The sequence below is a fragment of the Penicillium chermesinum genome, assembly GCF_028974085.1.
Source record: "Penicillium chermesinum strain IBT 19713 chromosome Unknown utg000007l:1.0-2695246.0:1.0-2697696.0, whole genome shotgun sequence".
In the NCBI taxonomy this organism is placed as follows: domain Eukaryota; kingdom Fungi; phylum Ascomycota; class Eurotiomycetes; order Eurotiales; family Aspergillaceae; genus Penicillium; species Penicillium chermesinum.
Window position 1 is genome coordinate 318,196 of NW_026695317.1, and position 15,919 is coordinate 334,114.

At 52.5% G+C, this 15,919-nt stretch overlaps 8 protein-coding genes across 8 annotated transcripts; 2 read left to right on the forward strand and 6 right to left on the reverse strand.

The window, feature by feature from the left end:
• Positions 1-5: 5 nt before the first annotated feature.
• Positions 6-2,525, reverse strand: N7468_008824 (MFS transporter; the record flags this gene model as incomplete). Its single annotated transcript, XM_058478120.1, has 6 exons — positions 6-514; positions 1,005-1,025; positions 1,072-1,245; positions 1,295-2,062; positions 2,110-2,355; positions 2,408-2,525. The coding sequence occupies 6 exons, from the start codon at positions 2,523-2,525 to the stop codon at positions 6-8; spliced, it is 1,836 nt and encodes a 611-aa protein (XP_058326450.1).
• An 816-nt stretch (positions 2,526-3,341) lies between these two features.
• Positions 3,342-3,605, reverse strand: N7468_008825 (uncharacterized protein; the record flags this gene model as incomplete). The annotated part of the gene is made up of 1 exon (XM_058478121.1): positions 3,342-3,605. The coding sequence occupies one exon, from the start codon at positions 3,603-3,605 to the stop codon at positions 3,342-3,344; it is 264 nt and encodes an 87-aa protein (XP_058326451.1).
• A 149-nt stretch (positions 3,606-3,754) lies between these two features.
• On the forward strand, positions 3,755-6,516 carry tyr1 (uncharacterized protein; the record flags this gene model as incomplete). Its single annotated transcript, XM_058478122.1, has 7 exons — positions 3,755-3,767; positions 3,830-4,137; positions 4,200-4,499; positions 4,552-4,819; positions 4,876-4,975; positions 5,078-5,261; positions 5,332-6,516. 7 exons carry the CDS (start codon positions 3,755-3,757, stop codon positions 6,514-6,516), a joined length of 2,358 nt encoding a protein of 785 aa, XP_058326452.1.
• Positions 6,517-7,031: 515 nt separating this feature from the next.
• N7468_008827 (phosphoglycerate mutase family protein) lies at positions 7,032-8,227 on the reverse strand (the record flags this gene model as incomplete). The annotated part of the gene is made up of 5 exons (XM_058478123.1): positions 7,032-7,116; positions 7,163-7,385; positions 7,444-7,589; positions 7,836-7,934; positions 8,217-8,227. The coding sequence occupies 5 exons, from the start codon at positions 8,225-8,227 to the stop codon at positions 7,032-7,034; spliced, it is 564 nt and encodes a 187-aa protein (XP_058326453.1).
• Positions 8,228-9,269: 1,042 nt separating this feature from the next.
• On the reverse strand, positions 9,270-11,094 carry N7468_008828 (fungal specific transcription factor domain-containing protein; the record flags this gene model as incomplete). Its single annotated transcript, XM_058478124.1, has 3 exons — positions 9,270-9,338; positions 9,386-10,990; positions 11,077-11,094. The coding sequence occupies 3 exons, from the start codon at positions 11,092-11,094 to the stop codon at positions 9,270-9,272; spliced, it is 1,692 nt and encodes a 563-aa protein (XP_058326454.1).
• Positions 11,095-11,152: 58 nt separating this feature from the next.
• Positions 11,153-11,461, reverse strand: N7468_008829 (uncharacterized protein; the record flags this gene model as incomplete). The annotated part of the gene is made up of 1 exon (XM_058478125.1): positions 11,153-11,461. One exon carries the CDS (start codon positions 11,459-11,461, stop codon positions 11,153-11,155), a length of 309 nt encoding a protein of 102 aa, XP_058326455.1.
• A 700-nt stretch (positions 11,462-12,161) lies between these two features.
• On the forward strand, positions 12,162-13,506 carry N7468_008830 (uncharacterized protein; the record flags this gene model as incomplete). The annotated part of the gene is made up of 3 exons (XM_058478126.1): positions 12,162-12,491; positions 12,549-13,172; positions 13,216-13,506. 3 exons carry the CDS (start codon positions 12,162-12,164, stop codon positions 13,504-13,506), a joined length of 1,245 nt encoding a protein of 414 aa, XP_058326456.1.
• A 276-nt stretch (positions 13,507-13,782) lies between these two features.
• N7468_008831 (OSTA/TMEM184 family protein) lies at positions 13,783-15,364 on the reverse strand (the record flags this gene model as incomplete). Its single annotated transcript, XM_058478127.1, has 7 exons — positions 13,783-14,048; positions 14,099-14,354; positions 14,411-14,560; positions 14,612-14,737; positions 14,794-15,049; positions 15,097-15,244; positions 15,295-15,364. 7 exons carry the CDS (start codon positions 15,362-15,364, stop codon positions 13,783-13,785), a joined length of 1,272 nt encoding a protein of 423 aa, XP_058326457.1.
• Between the last annotated feature and the right edge of the window lie 555 nt (positions 15,365-15,919).

The following is a 15,919-nucleotide window of genomic DNA, read 5'->3' on the forward strand; positions in this document are numbered from 1 at the left end:
GCTGCTTAGCCGCGAGGCTGTTCCTCGTCGTCGATGAGGCCATGACTGCTATCCGATGCGGAGCGCCATGGGCGTGTCAGAGACCAGAGTACTCGAGCATGGACGATGATCTTCAGCCCGACTTGGTTGTCTTTGGCAAAGGGCTCTGCGTGAGTGGCATTGCGATCAACTTCGACGGGTTGATGACACAGTGTCTTGCGTTTCGCGAGAGGGCCCAGATGACTCAAAGTATCCGGTTCTGGCGTGCACTCGTCAGTCGACCTGTACCCACTCCCGTACTGATCGAGTCTCTCGGTATTCTCAATCTGGCGGATAAAGAGAATTGGCCGGCGCGGAGTGCGAAGATAGGCGACGCCATTCAAGGCTTTATACGGGATCATGTGGTGGGACAGAACCCCGAAATGTCGGATAGAGAGATTGTGCGCGGGTTGGGGGCTTTCATCGCCGTCGACAGAAAGATCTCTGCTGACTTCCGCGTCATGGCTGCTATCCGTCGTCGCTCTCCGTGGGTGCGCTGGTTACCAAAACTGGACAGTGCAGCAGTGGACCGTCGTATATTACAGCAGTACATCCTAGGGTCAAAGAGTAAAGAGCACCGGAAGCAGTTGTCGATCGAAGCGGACAAGCACAGCACCCTGCCACTATGGTGCTTCGTCTGTGGAATAGATGCTACCGCGCCGGACTGGTGTCGGATCTGCTTTCTCGGCTCCTGTGGGCATGAGGATTGTGTAGAGGCTTTTCATTTACACACATGTATCGCCTAGAGTTACTTTTGCGACGACATTCATGGAAGCGCAAGTGTGTTAGTAGATGGGTTTCGAAGGTCGAGGCTCACGGGTGCTCTGATTGGGCTCTATGAAATCAAAAATGGTACACGGTGGATGCAGAGACTCGAAGTGGAATACAAATGGAATACAAATAAAATGCACAGAAATGTTTTTATTCCGAGACATCTTCTGGACTCGGAGCTTCATGCGAATGCAAGAAGCAAAAAGCAGTTATACCCGCGATCAAAGCCGTGCCGCCTAATTTTGTTAGCGACACTCGACAGATGAAGGTACGGAGGCTTACCAATGAAGCATTGGAGGACAAAATAGCTTGCTTGTTGAACAATGAGACCCCCAAGAAGTGGTCCAATCATCAGTCCGGCCATCCAAGTCATGCTTGTTACCGCCATGGCCCGGGAATAGCCACCGTTGGGGCCGAAAATCCCGGGCTTCTCTTTCTCGAGAATGTCAACGGTTTCTACCATCGTCAGTTCCGTTCGCCGCGTCAAGGAGTCCACGTAACATACCAGCTGCCTCCATCGACCCGACACCATTCATGAGACACATGAAGCATCCACTGAACACCATGGCTGTTGCGTAAACAACCTTGCCGCGATCTCCTTCAACCCATGGAAATCGTTCATCACCTGGGAATCCCATGATCACAACAAAAGGCACGAGACCCAGGAATCCGATGACTGTTGGGTTTCGCGATCCTACGCGGTCCTTCAACCAGCCTACGGGGCCCGCTAATAGAGTGCCCGGTCCTTGGATGGCTGCCATTAACAGACCGACGGGGAGCACTCCCCATCCGAAAGCCTCTCTCACGTGGATTGACAGGGTAGTTTCAAAGCACGCGATAACCCAGGCAAATACAAAGTAACAGAATATCCCAGCTGCGAAGCGTGGTTGGCGGAAGAGGCACGCATAGAAGCGCCAACCACCTACAACCTCGGTCGCTTCCGCGGTTGGACGGCCATTGAGCAAGGGGTCCTGCTCGTCAACAGTCTTCTGGTCCTCGGGGGGTTTTTCCACCATGAGAAGCCGCATGATGATATCAATCACCAAGAAGGCCGCTGCCCCGGCCCATGCAGCCCAGTAGCCCCCAGCAGCAAACAAGAGACCCGCGAGGACCGGACCTGCTGTTGTGCCGGCCGCAGTGAGGGTGGAACTGAAGCCCGCGATCTTACCCATATGTTCAGTCCCAATATTCTCTGCCATAGTAGCCATTCCAACAATCCACAGCGCGTTGCTGGCGATGCATTGGAAGAACCGACCGACGAATAGCCATGCCACTGTAACCTTGTTAGATAGGGCCGATGGGTTCACGGGCCGAACTTACAGTCAGTCGTGAGCGACAAGCACACAATGCTGATCAGTGCGATCACGAGTAAACTCAGCAAGAGTGCCTTCTTACTGGACACCGCGTCCGCGATTGACCCGATGATTGGGCTGGACACGACGGAGACAAATGCCCCCTCCGTGAGGAACGCAGAGATATACCATTGCGTATGGCTGGGGTCAACTCCGATTCGGTTCTCGAGTACGGTCGGAAGTAAAGGAATCATAAACGCGAAGAGCAATTCATCTAGTGTTTTGGGGTCAGCAAAGTCGACCTCGTGGACATGTGTTCTTCCTACCTGTGAACAATGCCAGCGACATGGTACTTATAATAAAAGCATCGGATGACCGCCAATCTCGCCCCCATCGTGGGGACCAGTCTTCACGTTGCTTTCCTTTGCCCCATGAACCAAACATGTTGATAGAACCGGACGATGCGGGGAGAGATGGGGGGTGGGGGGTGGGAAGGGTCGCGGACAGAGAATCCAGAAGGAGTTAAAAAAACAGGATCGACGAAGATCCCGCGATCCGCGATCGGACAAACGAAAAAGTCCTCAACCAACGCCCCCAATGTGTAACCTGTAAATGCACGGGGAGCCGGTTTCAGTGTACTGCAGCTTGCGTGCCGAGAGCTGCAGGAAGTTGCAGGAAGTTGCAGGACTTGGGAACAAAAAGCAAACATATGTTCGTGGCTTGCGTTAGCTCCATTTAGCGACGCACCGGGACCCATGCACCCTGGGTAATCCACTAGTTACAGCTCAGCTCCCCACTGCTTTCATCCCCGCCGATCGGCAGTTCTTGCTTTACTCTCTCCTTCCATGTCTTTCCCCGCAAGCGAGCCCCTTGGATCGTCTATTGTCAACCCAATGACTTGGTTCTTCCCGGTCTCGAGGACTCATGGGGCTCAGATCGTCACCAAAGTTTCCCTCCTGTCACAAATCTCATCATCGTGCATCATTGCAATAGCTCCCGCTCTGTCCCGCTGTCCCGCGCCCCACCCGTGGACCTGCAACTGATGAATGGGGATTTGCCGCTGTGGGATGCAACACCGAGAAGATGAGTGGAAAGCAGAAGCAATGGGGATCGGGATCGTCGCCGAGTAGGGTTCGTGCTTTGAGCGTGAGATTCTATATTCGGCATCGACGATGTGCGCTGACGTCCCAGCTTCATTCTTAGGTCGCTGGAAGTGGATACTAATGGCGTACGGTATACCTGCACTACTGCCACAGCGGTTCAATCCTCCAATGGGAGACCTTCTGCGTCGCATTGGGTGTAGCTGGAGGTGCCCATACTGGGTAAAGTCACGGCCTTTTGTTCTTGTTCAGCTAGCCAGAGAGCCATAGAGTTGCCAGCCTCCATGATCAGCATGCAAGAACCCCTCATCACGGTGCAGAAAAGTTGCCGCGGGACAAGGAAGTTCGTGGGAGAAACCAGCCCAGCGCCCCGTTCTTGGATCTGTAAATTCATCTGCAGCGTACCATTTGATCTCGGTGCCATCGAGCTGGGCATATAAAAGACCCTGCCGCGGCGCTCGCCATTGTCAGTTCCATATGTTCCTTTTCAGGCATCCGAACCATAGCCATTCATCCTTGAAGGGACGGAAAGCAGAATCCATCTCTGAAACGCTCGCAAGATTGTCTACCAGCATGTCGTCGCAGGGTAGCCAAGACTCCGAGACCTCCTCCCCGCCCACGTCTACTACCCCATCCAGGGTGTTCCAGTGAAGGGGGTTGCCAAAGCCAATATCACTGCCCAGACCCCTGTGCCTCTTCGTCAGAATATTGACACATGGAGCGGAGACCCGGCGAACGATAAGGAAGTGAAGCTGTTTGTGGCTGCTCTTGATCGGTTCCAGAAGATCGACCCCAGCGACCGAGATTCCTACTTCCAGATCGCTGGTATTCATGGACAGCCGAACGTACCATGGGACGAAACGATTGAGGAAGCAGAGGCAAAAGGGAAGGGGTACTGTACACATAACAACATTTTGTTCCCGATTTGGCATCGAGCGTACCTTGCTCTGTACGAGGTATTATCATTCTCCATGTGTCTAATGTATGGTACCTTAGAGTATCGCTAACGGTTCTGAAGCAACGAATCTCAGAGTTGGCAAAGGAGATCGTGTCCGGCTTCGATGAGGAAGTCCGCCCTGAATGGGAGGAAGCGGCAGAAAATTGGCGTCTTCCCTTCTGGGATTGGGGAACTCAGGCTACTGTTCCAAATCTGAGCAAGTCCCCTATTGCCATCGTTCCAACTGCCGATGGCAAGGGGGAACAGCCTATCCCAAACCCCCTGTATCAATTCCGCAACCCTCAGGGTCAGCCATGGGGTGCGCTGAAGGTTGAGAACTTCAAGGACCCCTGGGTCCCCGAGGGTGGAAAGCTCCTCTTTGTAAGTGCCTTTTCTTGAATTGGATATGGATCCGGTCGAGCTGACGATGTAGTTCTCCGAATGTGTGGCCACTAGCCGTTGGCCTGATGAACCTGATGTCCAGTCAGGGTCTGAGGGCTGGAAGCACGGTACCGTCAACAACTTGAAGGTCAAGGAGTCTTTGGAGAGAAGCGAGTGGATGACGGAAGCCCCGGCTGGAGCGAAGCCGGCTGAACTCGTTTATCGTTTGCTTACTGTCCCCATGGAATACTCCACGTTCGCTACAACTGCTCAGGCCTCACCGGACCAAAAGGTTGAGAACGATATCAACCTCGAGTACAGTATGTCTTGTACTACCTAATCTCTGTCTCACGGCACGCACTGACCTACTATTTAGTTCACAACAACATTCACGGATGGGTAGGAGGTGACTTCAACGGCCATATGTCTCAGATTCCAGTCGCCACATTTGATCCTCTCTTCTGGCTTCACCATTGGTAAGTATGGATAGCCTTTTCGGCAGATCAAGCTTCGTCCAATTTTACTTGGGTCAAACTGCCATCCAGAAGGAACGTGTCATGCTAAAATTTTTCCTTCAGTAACATCGATCGCATCTGGGCACTATGGCAAACCCTGAACCCTGACAAGTGGTTCACAGAGGGTACCGTCAATGAGTTCTTCCAAAAGACTATTGGCCTGGAACAAGGCGCCAAGTTTGGTCCCGATGTTGGACTCCGGCCCTTCCACGTAGACACCAAAGGTACTCTCATCAAGCCAACCGATGTGCGAAACACATACAGCCTGGGCTACAATTATGTCGACCTTCAGCCATGGCTTGAGAAGTACAAAAAAGGGTGGTGCTTTCGACTCTGCAAGCTATGTCGCCGATGTCCGCGAGCGCATCAACAATCTGTACGGTGTCTCCCGCCAGGCATTGCAGAAGGCCACAAACCTGAAAGGTGTTGAGTACGGCCCCGACGCTCTCAAAGCTCTGGAATATTCTTTCAGTATCCGTTTTGCCAAGTATGCATTTGGTGGAGAGCCTTTCTGGATTCGTGTCTACATTGCTCGCGAGGGCAGCAAGCAGAATGCTACGACCGATCTCATCGCCGAAGTCTACAATTTTAGTCAGACACCAGACGATGCCGCTGGAAGGGCCGCCTGTCGCAACTGCAAGAATAACCAGAAGCAGAATCTCAAAGTCACTGCGAACCTGTCGATTACCCCGGTGCTTATCAACATTATCAAATCGGGTGCCAAAGACCTGCCCAGCCTGAGCAGAAACGATGTCTTGAAGTACCTTCAGAAGAAGGTCTACTGGCGTGTGTTCCAGTTTGGACAGGAGGTTCCTCGCCATAAATTGGACCCGCTGGAGCTGGAGGTCATCGGCGCTAGCAACGACTGCACCCACTTCAACGACCCCAAGAAGCCGCCGCTTGTTGAGAACTTCAAGAAGGAGCCCACTCTGACTGGAGGATCGGACGGCGCTCTCGACCCTGCCCTGAAGCAGCCCGCAATCCCGCCACCCCCTCCGCCAAAGACCGAGTCGCACAAGGCTAACCTGAATGTGGGCAAGGTCTTGCAGTTCAAGAAACCTCTCACCCCCGATTCTGTCGTCATTATCGACTCGACCTCCTTGAACCTGACCCCGTTCAAAGGCAACGGCATCGACAACAGCCAGTTCTACTTCACATCTGGCGCTGATGGCAAGGGCGACATTGTGTTCTTGCTATCCGTTCGCCGGGCCGAGAACGCAATCGTGTTCAACACTCTCATTGGAAACTCATGGGGTAAGGAGGAACGTGTTACTCTCGACAAGCGTTTCCGGACCGACAAGCCTTCTATCCTGGTTCATGACCAAGGTGATGGTTATGAAATCTTCATTGACTACCGCCACGTGTACTGGTTTGAGAAGCGTTCAAAGGACGCGCCCGCCAAGGCTATCGCGTACACGGTCAACAAGGGTCAGTCTCCTGTCTGGTCCACTGGTTTGACTGTCAAGGTCTTCGGGTCTATGAGGGAGGTCTTCCACCATTAATTTGGTTGTCTCGTAGCCACCTGTGGTGGATGTTGATGCGATTTGGGGTCCTTCTGTTCGCCATATTGTGTTTTCTCGGTAGTCTCCAGGTAGTGTAAAATGAACTATGATGCTTCTTCTGGGATGAGAAACCCCCCTAACACTTTGGACCACCGGGCTGAGTTAGAAAATTTCTCTAACGTAATTCACATGCGAGCTGTATATATAGACAGGCTATGACGTCTAAGAATCTCAGAGCCATCAAATACGTTCGAGTTAAGGCCCGCTATAGAGACCTATCCTGTACAACCGGGATTCCAATTCGTCAATGGTCTGACTCTAAATATTTTCAACACCTCGTGAGACTTCTCTGTACTTGCACAGAAACTTCTTCCACATGCCATAGTTTTCGTAAGGCTGGAGTCGTAGTCCGTCTATCAATGTCCAAATCTCGAGCCTATTTCAATTCATCCCAATCATGAATCGTATTTTAACAATAGCAGGCTCCCTGTCGTTCCAACTATCCGCAGATCCATCTAGTTGTCAAGCCCAGGGCAGTCCTCCGAGGTCTGGCTGGTAACTTCACTGTACGGAGGAGGCATAGTCCAGATAATATTGAAGCTACCCTGCGTCAGTCACAGCCCTTGCTCATGAATTAATAACGCACCTGTTCGAGTCATAGGTAGGAGGGTTCTTGTCTCCGAGGGCCTCCGCAATATCAGTCAATTCGCCGTGCTCCCAGCAGATCAGAACGTTCCCCGAGCCACTGTACTTTTTCACAGCCTTCGCAACACATTTAGCGTCAGTCTTGCTGCAGGACGTGTCGACAGTCAGCCCAAGGGACTGGGCGAGGGGCTCGACGGTATCATAGGGGCGGGCGCGCTTGCCGTCTGGTGAAGTCAATATGGGTCTAGAACCCTCCGAGCGAAGAATGAGTGCGATGCTTACTGCTCTCTGGCTTCTCAGCCAGGATATAGCCGATGTCGTAGCTGGAGCTCGCGCCGAAGACGTTGACCAGGCACTGGGCGCGCTCTTCGCCCTGGCTGCTGAGTCCGTTGCCGCTGTCAGGCTTCTCGCCGTGTCGAATCAGGTAGCTGTGGGGTCGGCGACAGCAAGCGCAGCCAGAAGAGCGAGAGGGAGCGCTTTGAACATTGTGCTGATTGTTTCGTGTGTTGTAAAGTATGGAAGAAATAAGGCTAGGGTCCCATCCGCTTTTAAGGGATTCCGAGCACCTTGATCGTTCTAGTAAACCGGCGCCGTGGGAAGCTCCGGACGCAGCCGTGGACGAGTAAACGCCCAGAGCGAAGTTCGGGCCCGCAATACGACGCCGATCCAGGTACTAGGACTGCTGCAACATCGACCGTTCGGGTCCAATTTCTGGCGTATGAAACACCGACATGGGCTGGAACCCCGACATGATTCGCCGGCCGATCGCACGGCTAAGCTTCGGACGTTATAGTGAGTTGCGCCCCACGCCCCGCAGCGATCGAACAGGCCCTGCTTGTTCGCAGATGGGGAAGGCTTGTCATCTTTGGCGTTCTCGGTTCGATCAATTATTCTGCGCTATGCTATAGATTTTTAACGACCCATGACCTCTGATCTACCGCTATGGGCGATGCGAGAATGCCCGGCGTATCGGGCATTTCCGATACTTATTGGGCGTGCGGGGCTACACAATACAATTGTGGTGCCTAGATCGACGGAGTTTAAATCTCGCTTACGCAACCTGCATTGGCTTGTTTTGTATTCAGGGGAAGCATCCTTCCTGCAGCTTCTCTGCATCTTGGAGGGCCTGGAGATATTTCTGATCACGAGCACGTGCGTGGAGACCGTCAGCTGCGCCGCTTAGCGAGAGCCAACTGTATACTTTTACTCGATGTGATATTGTGAAAGACCCGGTAGACCACTACAAAGCCCGCGCGACATGTCGGACTACGCTATGTTCGGTTACAGAGCAACGGGGTTTCAAGGTCCTGATCCTTCACTGTAGATTTTCAGTCCGAGCGTCTTACAGCGGATGAGTAACTGAGATCTGCTGGTAGCGGACTATTGGAGTCGGAGCGGAATTTCATCCTATGTCCTACTGATGGACATAGGTCAGGACAAATCCAGGTTGGCGTTGTGCCAGGACGGCCAATACAGGCGGAGAGCAGTTACGATTGTCGCGCCTCATCTTCGTTTGATTACATCTTGCTCGCGTCTGCCATCATGACCCCTCCAACTTTCGGTGAACTTCACCTCTTAGCTCTCTCTTGCTCGGCCCAGTGCAATGAACTTTCTGGAAAGGCATCCTAATGCTCCTTATCAGGACATAGGTCAGGACAAATCCAGGTTGGTCTTGTGTCAAGACGGCCAATACAAGCTGAGAGCAGTCATCATCGGCGCGCCTCATCTTCGTCTAATTCCCTCCAGGGATTTGACATACTGGCCATTTCAGGACAATCCCCAGAGAAGAAGACCCTGCTAGGGAGTGTTAGCTTCACTCCCTAGCTTGTCCCGATCGCGTCTCATCGAAGCATGTACAACAAGACACCCCAGAAGAATCGAGCTATTGTGACGAGAATCGTACAACAAGATGGCGCATTTTCATCACCAAAAACGTGCAGGTGGTATGGTGGTTTCCCGGTTCCGTATGGGGATCAATTCTGGTTAGGAAGGGTTCTCGTCGAGCGGAGCAGAGATTGCAGGCCGTGGAATGCGAGTAGCTCGTCAGACTCTGAGCAATGGCCGAGGACATTCACTCTTAGGGACGTAGAGCATCTGTCACGAGCAGATCAATCAATGCCCCCCAGCCAAGCCTTCGGGTCCGTCATATCAAGATCGAAGGCCATCGGATAGTTCATCTGACCAATTAGCAGATCCGAAGCCCCGAAAGCAGAGTGCCACTCACCGAAAAATCAAAATCCATAAAGTCCGGAAAAGAGTTCACCGACATCTCATTAATCCCCTGCAAATCCGCTCTGAGATCTTCCTGCTCTAGCCCGACCTGCGATTCCAGAAAAGCCAAACACCGCTCCTCCGCTTCCTCCGCCGCCCGGACGTACCGCGGTGCAAACTGATCCCTCGAAAGACCCTCCATGAACCCGCTGATCTGCGCCTTGACAAGCTTCAAGAACAGGAACCCTTTCGTATTCACTTCCCCAGCCTCAATAGTTTCCCATTGCCACTCAATGGCATCGTCGAGGATATCCAGAAAGTCACGTCGCAGAACCACAGGCCCCAGCGAATCATCTTCCTTGATCTGGGCCTTGAGCTCTCCAGCCAGAAGAAGGACTGCCGAAAGCGCAATCTGACGCAGCGTCCCATGTCCATTCTTCGCCAATCGTACATAATCATCAGAAACGCTATCCCGCAGATGGGACAGAACCAGCCCAGACCGCGGCCTTGCAGCAGCCCAAATCTGGGTCGCAGTGTCAACAACAACCCTCCGCGAAAACGCATACCGTTCCTGTGTCAAAGCCGGCACAAAAAAAGCCGTATGCAGCGCCAACAAGCTCCGCCGGAATTGAAAGTCCAACGCTTGAGTCTGGAACTTATTCGGCAGGGAAGCGCTGTCCCCGTCAAACGCCTGCATCGTCTTGCTAATCCCTTTGTACTGCCGCCTGAGCTCCGTCTCCAACCGGATCGTCTCTTCGTAGGTCGCATGCCTCCCGATCCCATTGAGCATCTCGCTAATCGCCAGCCGCACTGGGAACATGCTGCGCAGCGCCAGCGCGATACTCATCTGCGACGGCTGATTCAGCGGTTTGGCAATCGGGTCAGGACTCGCCAGATCCTCGTCGTCCAAGTTGCCGGGCGGGCTCGTATCGAAGTCATCCAGGGAGAGAAGCGGGGGTGCACCGGCCGCCATGCACGTGGTCAGCGCAAGTTCCAGGATCGTGTTCCATAATCGACGGCGCATTTCGCAGACAAAATTGCTGCGCATGGGCAGGTTGACGGGGTCTCGGTGGAGGCCCATGTACACCGCGGTGCGGATGAGACCGCCCACGGAGATCCAGATCAGGCCGCCTTCTACGCCGACGACCTCGCGTGCCATGAAGTGCAGGATAATGGTCTGGAGATGCGGGAGGCTCAGACGGGCCTTGAAGTCTGGCTCTGAGATGTATGTCTGTGCTTCGTAGATCCAGTGGATTGCGGACGCGCGGAGCGAGAACTCGTCGTCATACATGGGCGCGGCGATGGCGAGGACCAACTTGAGTTGGATGACGAATGCCATGTCAGGGGGCGCCCGCGCCGCCCAGAGTGCTTCGTAGTCCCGTTTGAAGGTTGGGATGTGGAAGACTCGAGTGCAGGCCTCGAATGTGCGGAGGTAAATGCCAACAAGAGTATCTGCTAAGTCTTTGGGGGGTAAGTTGTGAGTGGGGATTGTGGGCCATGCTGGTGATCGTCTTGTTTTGATAAACTTTCCGAGAAGCTTGCACTTTTGGAGATCAAATAAAGCTCTGGAATTTGCATCCTGGAGGAGTGGCTCTACGGTGTCCAGGATATCCATGAACTTGGCGCCAGGTTAGCCCAAGGTAAATCAAGGATGGAGATCGCCAAGGCGAAGACCAAATTATTGTGTATCTCGGGACATCTTACCATTCCAACGCCTACCATCCAGTGGCTTTGTCCAAAGAGACGGGTCTTGTGGTAAATAGTACGTGCTACAGTCAGATCAAGTCCAGCCATGGGGGGCCTCGCGGTGTATATGAATGCCGCCCGCAATCTGGGACGAATCCGTCATGCTATCCCATCGGGGCGTTGTTGGTATCGACGAGGAGGCTCGCTGGTTTGCAGCAGAAAGCTGTTCTTCGAGATGCTTAATTTTAGCTTTCAACACATCTATGTCACGATTGGACGATGCGTGGCTGCCTGGCGTCGGCGGCGTGAATGCACCGACTCCATCTGGTATTGACGGGCCATTTGGGAGGTGCAGGACCGTTCCTGCAGTAGACACAGTGCGAACGTCCTTGGGGGACACCATCAAACCGCGGGTCCAGCTATTTGTATGAGTTACTTTCCTGTTTGGGTGTGATTCCGGCTCGCTGGACTGCGTCTCCTCTTCTTGCGTACCACGGCCGCATCTCGGTGGCGAGATGCTGACATACTCGCAGACCGAGTTCTTCGAGCGTAAACAGTTACTGCATGGAAGCTCACGGTTGCATTTGATCTTTCGTCGTCGGCATATTGTACAAGACCTTTGACACGTCAGCTGACTTGGCTTTTGCTCGTAGGGTTGTTGATGCGGCTCTTACACGGGCGGTCGTCTGCGCCGACGCTCGGGTACAACCAATGGTGGATTCATCTCCAGCAAAGCCCTGCCGCCCTGCAGCCCTGGAGATAAGTCGAGAGATTACAAATGCGTTCGCAGCAGAAATCTGCAAAGCCCGAGGAGAACACGCACAAGCACTTTGGGCCAAAATGCGTCAGTCATGAAGGATCGGGAAGTGCGTGTTTAGTCCGTCTCGTCTCCCTTAACCCGAGTCCGAGTCCGAATCGGGGCGGTCGAGGGAGTCGGGCTGGAGATTGTTGATTCAAGTGGTGATGGGGTAAATGATTTAAGTATTGGATCTGACCCCTGAATATGACTTGAAGTTATATATTGCGCATCAGTGTCTCATAGGCTTTCGTTGTTGTGAAAGGCCCTCAAACATTCGAATATCTTACTCGAAAGTTACTCCGCCATGTCAGCAACAGACACTGAACAAGGGATTCCCGAGAAAGCCTCTAAAGAAGAGAATGTGACCAAGTCCGGTGGAACAGGGGCTCCTGTGTTTGACCCCCCTCCTGATGGTGGTCTCAAAGCGTGGTTGGTTGCCGCTGGCGGAGCCTGCATTTTCTTCTGCGCTTTAGGGTTTTCGAACTCTTTCGGTGTTTTCCAAGAATACTATATTCACCACCAGCTCAAAGGCCAGTCTGATGAAAAGGTAGCCTGGATTGGGTCTCTCCAAGCATGTCTCCAGTTCATGGCTGGTATCATCGGCGGCCCGCTGTTTGATCGCTATGGGTCTATAGTAAGTCGCCTCTCTGTACGTGGCGTCAGGGACAGCCAAAGCTAACCGATCTTCCAGGTTATCCGCCTGGCCGCCGTATGCCTCGTCTTCGGGGTAATGATGACAAGTCTATGCAAGGAATACTGGGAATTTATGCTAGCGCAGGGCGTCCTCATGGGGATCGCAATGGGCTTCGTGCAGTTCCCCGCCATGGCCGCCCTGACCCAATACTTTATGAAAAAGCGTGGTGCCGCTATGGGGTTGACCATCTCGGGATCATCGATAGGGGGCGTGGTATTCCCTCTCGCGCTGAGCAAGATGCTCAATTCCACGGACCTGGGATACGGATGGTCGGTGCGAATCATGGGGTTTGTCATTATCCCCGTGCTATCTTTCGCAGCGGCCGTCGTAACGCCACGCCTCCCACCCCGCAAGTCCAGCTTCTTCGTTCCATCGGCGTTCCTAGATCCCAAGTTTGATATCCTCACGGTCTCTGTTCTCCTCATCCTCATTGGGATGTTCAGCCCTCTGTTCTACATCCCGAGCTACGCTGTTACCACGGGCATGAAGGCCACGCTCGCTTCTTACCTGCTGGCGATTTTGAACGCCGCATCAACCTTTGGTCGGATCATCCCTGGATTTCTGGCAGACAAATTTGGGAAACTTAATATGTTTGCCATCGGCTCACTCACGACTGGTGTTGTGCTCTGCTGTCTAAATCAAGCCACTTCTACCGCGGGTCTAGTGGTCTTATTCACTTGCCACTGGCTTTGCCACTGGAACGATCATCTCCGGGGCGTCTGCCGCATTTACGCTCTGTATTAAGAACCCTCAGGAAGGTGGAGCCGTTCTGGGCATGGGAATGGGAGTTGGGTCTTTGGCGGCTTTGATCGGACCCCCGGTAAATGGCGTCCTGGCGAATAAATATGGGTTTGGACCTGTGGGGTGGTTCAGTGGTGCCCTGTGTGTTGTGGGTGGGTTTCTGGTTCTCTCTGCGAAAATTACCACCCCCAAAGGGCTTTTCGGGCGTGTTTAGTTGTAATTGCAAGCTGTCGGCTGGATGGTCAGGGAGTTTTCATGACTTCTGTAATTTGATAATCTTCACAGTGCAGTCCTACTTTTCCTTGCTATCAGGATTGATGGTCCCGACACAGATCCGTTTTGGGTGAAGGAAAAGAGAAAGGAGACAAATAAAAAAAAAGAAAGGAGAGAAAGAAAGGAAACCAAATTCCAAAAAAAACAGATTATAATTTCCTGAATTATAAAATCTATATCCATATCCAAAATAAGCGAAAGAATATCTCTAGCACATCTAATACGGCCCATGCGGCCCATCCCTTCTGTCCCCAAACGCCTGCAGCGAAGGCGATCTTCCATGGGGATCATAAGCGGGCTCGTATCCGGCGTACACATTCTGGCCATATCCAGGCAACATGAGGTGTTCGTTAGATGAAGGCCGGTCTGACTCGTACGACATGTCATAGTTTGTGTTCTGACTACGAGAATAGACATCTGTCCTACTCTGCCGGTCCTTGGCTTTCGTCGCCATATTGAAAGCGAACTTGATTGCACCAGTAGCTCGCTAGGATTAACTAGCTCGGTGAAGGCTCTGATGCCGAAGGGCCCACCTTGGTAGCGGAGGAGGTCTGTTTCTTCAGGCAGGTTCTGGTATGTACCCTGGCTGTACTCTGCGGTGAGTAGACCGCTGGCCTTTTGGCAAGACAGAAGGTATGGCTTGTGGCTGTAGGCGAAGGGGAAGAAGAGGGCAAATGGAACGGTCTGTAGGCAGACAATGAGATTGGGCAGACCGAAATTAACGTCTCCGTAGGTAAGGGTCGAGTTTGGTTTCAATGCGTTGGTGGATTTGAGGATAGTGAAGAGGATCTAAAGAGTTTCTATTAGCTTTTCATCCAGCCAATTCTTGACATTTGTTGACATACCGTCTCCAAGAAAGACAAACCGACAATCAATTTAAATGCCATAAGCTTGAGCAGCGGGGAATGTCCTTTGAGCTCCGTTTTGAGAGCTGTATAGAATCCGAAAATCGACGTGATGGCAAAAGTCAAGGAGAAGGAACCGACCACCATCAGCTAATAGGGTCTATTAATAACGCATCTCTCTTTCTCCAGGAATCGACCTACCCAGATATGCGCAAAGTAAGGCTTGCTGCTCTCCTCACAGTAGACACTAGCCGCTTCTGTAATGTCAGTCACGATAGCGATGAGCACTGCGATGGGAGGATATTGGAAAATTGCGATCCAGCTTTTCTGTCGCTGATTGTTAGCGACAGTCTCTCCAGGACAGATTAGTCGAGACTCCTCACTCTGAACCAAGCGAGCCCGCCGATTCGCTTTTTATCTCCCTTCTTTTGAGGCACTTGGAATGCAGAGAAGAACAGATCGAGCTCCGTTCTTGAGTCGGTCGATATGAATTCGCACATGAGTAGGAAGAAGCTGCCGAGTGCGGCTGACTCGAATACCGAGATCCATGGATCGATATAAGCAGCTTGATGAGGGAATGCAAGACATAGCCAGCTCGTTATGCTGTACAGGGGCAAAAGGGCGGAAATTTTCATAATCCTGGGGATATCAGTATCTTGTTGCCAGTGCTTGGGAAAGAAACTCACTTAATCTGCTCCCTTGGCCTGCTGAGATGTGTTGCGTGGAGAGCCATTAGAATGAATACCGTAAGGATAACAAGCACGGTACATCCTCCGGAGAGAATCATGTTGAATTTATGAAAAGATATGCTGCCGATGAATGGCTTTTCGCCATCTATGTCATATTTAGTTCGAGTCCTCTGGTCGAAGAGACGACCAACTCACCGACCGCATAGTCTATTGGCATTGGACAAGTGTGATTGTGGCCATGGTGGTCATCGTCGAACAGACCCATGGTGATAGATGTAGGTTTGGGCACTACAAATTTTGACAGAAACAGAGGCAAGCCACACTTTGAATTCCTAAATTTCCAGCTTGGCGGGGCCTGTGACGATCTATATACAAAAGACCCTGTCCAAGCTGATAGGGGATGGAAAGAATCTTCAGCCCTATCCATAAACGGTAACCAGGTAGTAGACTCAAGCCTGAGCGAAGCCTCGAGGGCGCAGAATTGATGAAGCTAGTGCGGCTGAGCAGAGTCGCGCACTGTTTGCCCATCTGGGGACTAGGAGACGGCGGGCGATTGGCGCAGTTGCGCGGTTCTGGCCCGATTGGAGCGCAGTCTGCCACTACCAACCGCCGATCCCACGCGGCATTCTCTCCCTGTTAAGTAAAGATCGACAGGGCACAGATCTGAGCATCGAGCATCCCAAATGCAGTCAAGGGTGTCGAGCTGCGCCAACCCCTAGCTAATAGCCCCCTTGTAATTCCTCTTCTAAAGTCTTGATTAGCTTTAGAACCAACAGCTGCGCCACAACGTTACTGTCATCCCATAACCGCAAGCATATTG